At 37.1% G+C, this 3,510-nt stretch overlaps 2 protein-coding genes across 4 annotated transcripts in view; both read right to left on the bottom strand.

Moving 5' to 3' along the window:
• ptpn21 (protein tyrosine phosphatase non-receptor type 21) overlaps nucleotides 1-1,515 on the bottom strand; it is a 20,930-nt gene extending 19,415 nt beyond the window's left edge. The window contains exons 1-2 of one of the 3 annotated variants that reach the window (XM_014020942.1): nucleotides 1,214-1,515; nucleotides 233-538 (exon numbers count right to left, since the gene is read on the bottom strand). In XM_014020942.1, coding sequence (XP_013876396.1) covers nucleotides 233-412 — 180 coding nt within the window. In that variant the 5' untranslated portion in view covers nucleotides 413-538; nucleotides 1,214-1,515. The remainder of the gene's footprint in view (nucleotides 1-232; nucleotides 539-1,213) is intronic. The other 2 variants (XM_014020943.1, XM_014020944.1) reach the window with 2 other exon arrangements.
• A 362-nt stretch (nucleotides 1,516-1,877) lies between these two features.
• spata7 (spermatogenesis associated 7) overlaps nucleotides 1,878-3,510 on the bottom strand; it is a gene marked incomplete in the record, with an annotated part of 6,038 nt that continues 4,405 nt past the window's right edge. The window contains 1 exon segment of the mRNA XM_014020941.1: nucleotides 1,878-2,893. Within this exon segment, the coding sequence (XP_013876395.1) occupies nucleotides 2,318-2,893 (576 nt within the window).

Here is a 3,510-nt window from a genome sequence, read left to right as displayed (position 1 = left end):
CTATAAAAACCAACACATTCCTAATGTTGAAATAAGGGCAACTAATATGAAAGATGTTATATGCAAACAAGACAAAGTGCTTGTTTTTGTCAATGCTGTTCGACTTCATTTCAAGAAAGAATGTGACCAGGAGACAAACCTAACCAAATACTTGACTGCTGAGATAGCAAGTGTTAAGAGAGTCTATAAGAGAGAACAATCAGCACTTGTATTGAATGAAACCCATACATACCTCTCTTAACTCGAGTCTCTGGGCTACTGCTTCCAAACATTCCTGCCCAGTGCTTTCCACAGACAGAGTAAACTCAACAAAGTCTCCATTGAGAAGCTGAATCCGAGTGACAAGACAGCTCTTGCTTGAAACTGTATACCTTCGAGTCCTTTTGAGTTTAAAGCCAAACGGCAAGGGCATGTTTCACACTTCTTGCAGAGGAAATGGTCACCACCTCTTCCAGTGTCTAGTGTCCTCCTTGGTGTCCGTCCCAGAAACTGTGCAAATTATTCAAGTCATGAGGTCCATCAATAACAAAAACATGACCTACAGCATGAAAAGAAGAACGAAATCAAAAATACATCATGACAATACTACACAWCACAGCATGACACACTGAGACACGTTTGGTCCTACTCATCACTAAAAAATGTTACAACGCTTCTACAGTTGGCCTCAGACGCCCCACCTGGTGTGTCACAGAGGCCAAGGGACAAACACATGGTTTTACCTTAAGTCATCAAATTTTGTACTTTATCTTTGGGTTTGAATTGACTTTTATAATTTGGACTAACGCGTTGAATAATATAGGAAARTATATAGCAGTTCACAAAAACAAACACTGCTTGATCTCGTTTACCAAGATTTTGTTCGTCTGTTTTCCCAGCTTGTGGTCAGAAAAATCCCCTACCGAGAAATAGTCTGGTCCAAACAGCCAGATCAACTCGGCTCGAGAGACAACAAACAACTGCAAAATCTTTACTTTTTTCACCCCGTGAAACCATACTTCAAACTCCACATAGTATCGTTTAATTTTCACTTTACAAATGCTTCCCCAGAACGGTTGCATTTATTTAGAAGAGTTTCAMTTTACTTAAAAACTAAACATTTAAAACAAGCTAAGTGCTAGGCAGCTAACCTATGCTCCAGAAAATAGACGACACCCTCCAGAGGCTGACGTCGCCGGTAAATATTTTGGGGGAGAAAAAAAAAAACCCTTACCGTTAGCCAGGAGATGTAATTTAGTAGTCCAGCCACTGTTAGGTCCGTGACTATTCCGTCATTAGGATAAATGAGCACAAGGTTTTTTAGATAATAACTAGAAGTCGATGGAGCTTCTTTGACTGCAGTTTGTCTCTTGATTAAAACTAACGAAGTGACTCCATGTCTCTGTTGGTCCAGTTCACTCGAGTTCCAAGCGTGTTTCGCTTCCTGGGATTGGAAGAGCAACAAGTGTATTTTGTCTCCATCCGCGACTCTATATTTATAATTTCTATTTCGGCATGAGGTTAACCACCAAAAATAAAGTTGAAAAAATCCGAAACCCTACTTTATGAAAGTGTAAAGTACATCCTTGCCGGTATCGTTTAAAAGACAACACTTTAAATATATCATAGTGCCCCTCTGGCGGAGGAATACATTGGTGTTTTCGGTGCCATGACATCAGACAGCTGGAATGCTGAGCGGTGAAAATGCCAGAAACGAGACAGCTGTCATGAACTGCTGGCTGCAGACATGTTTGTTTACCTTTTACATCGACTTACAGCTCATTGGACAACTATAATCACGCACATACGATATATTTTTTTTTAGTTGTTTGCAGCATTACCCAAGACGTGATCTGCTAAACTGTAGTTTCACCCAAGAAATAAATTTGTGCACCAAGGACAAGMATAAACAGTTTATTGCAATTGAAAGACACTCTGGTGAAAGACAGTTTGGTCACTACATGTCAGAAGTGAAACACCTGAGGAGAATATACTGTACTTTCTTTATTACATAGTTCTTTATAACTGAAAACTTTAAATACACAATGCTTATGTTATGACTATAGAGTCACTAATTCTACAACAGTAAATTTAATAAAGCTATAAATTATAGAAATAAAACTGCAATGTACAATAGACATTTTCATTAGATTTGGGGAAAATAAATAAAAATAAAAAAACAGCTATTCAGTGAGTTTCAAAACATAGTAAACCAGTAGTGAACGATTAATAGCTATAGCCTACTTTCATGTCCTTAAAATATTCCACTCCATTTCAGAACAACACTTTTTGATAACCAAACATAAGAAGAAATTCAAACCCTGAGTAAAAAAAACAGTTAGAAATCATCATCACTGTCAGAGGCAGCACTATTTGTGTCAGCTCCRTTGGCAGGTTCCTGTGAGTGTGTGCTTCTGGACACATGCAACATCTCTGACAGACGATTTCCCAGATCCTCAAGCTCTTTGACTTCTCCGTCAAAGTTTATGTCACCTTGCTTAAGATCGCTGTTTGTAATGGAGTGCTCACAGTTCTCATCAACTTTTGTTGCAGCTGGGTCTACTTGATGGAAGCCCTCTTGACTGTCACCTGGATTATTTGAAAATTCATCACTGAGTAAAGCTGAGTCMAAGCCCTTTTTATCGTCGTCACTCTTTATCTCATCTCCATCTGCTTTGGYTGCAGGTGTATTTCTTACAGAGGAAGGATCGTCATAACGTGACAAATCCCAGCTATTGATCAGTGACTCGTGAGTTAAAGGGTCAGTGTCTTCTTTACTCTTCGCTTCTCTCCACCCAGATTCCAGATGTGAAAATATTGCATCAAGTGAATCGGTTTCTGTTTTAGAGGAGAACATGTTGGTTGGCTCTTCCAGTTCTTTGCGCAGTTCTTCCAGAAGGTGGCACATTTTGTCCTAAAAACAGCCACAAGAAATTTCTTTAACAAGGCTTGCAGGGTTTCTACACATTTTATACTTTTTCAGATTTAAATGTTCAGGTTGGTCTTTTTTTTTATATAAAAATATCTGCAAACTTTCTAGAAATGGTCAAGTTTGAGCAGTAGTGCTGTTTTTTGTGACCAGTGGGTTTAAGTGAAATATTTAGATGTGGTTAAAAAACAATCCTCAGACTATTTTTTATCACATTTGTAATGCATCTTGTGAAGATAAACAACTACAGTATGTACTACCACACGAGGGTTATTTTTCTTTAAACACTGTTCTGTTTCATGTAAAATAAAAGTTAAAAAAATGTGATTTAATATTATTATTTTTGCATAGACAGAATTTATATTTTTTACAGAACATACAGTCATATTACCCCAATAGTAAATAGGGTATCAATTAAATAGTATAATTAGGATGCCCAACAACAAAGTCAATTTGTAAAAAGAACCAAGGACAATGTTGTGACTATATATATATTTTTTAAAACACTGAAGGAACAACTTTTATTTTTCCATACTATGTTTGCTATTGTTTATCCCAACCTTCAAAAAACAAATTCAAGACTTTCTCATATTATATTATAT

The sequence above is a fragment of the Austrofundulus limnaeus genome, unplaced genomic scaffold (assembly GCF_001266775.1).
Source record: "Austrofundulus limnaeus strain Quisiro unplaced genomic scaffold, Austrofundulus_limnaeus-1.0 Scaffold273, whole genome shotgun sequence".
NCBI lineage: Eukaryota > Metazoa > Chordata > Actinopteri > Cyprinodontiformes > Rivulidae > Austrofundulus > Austrofundulus limnaeus.
The sequence above is the reverse complement of the archived record's forward strand: the minus strand, read 5'-3'. Positions and strand labels throughout refer to the sequence as shown.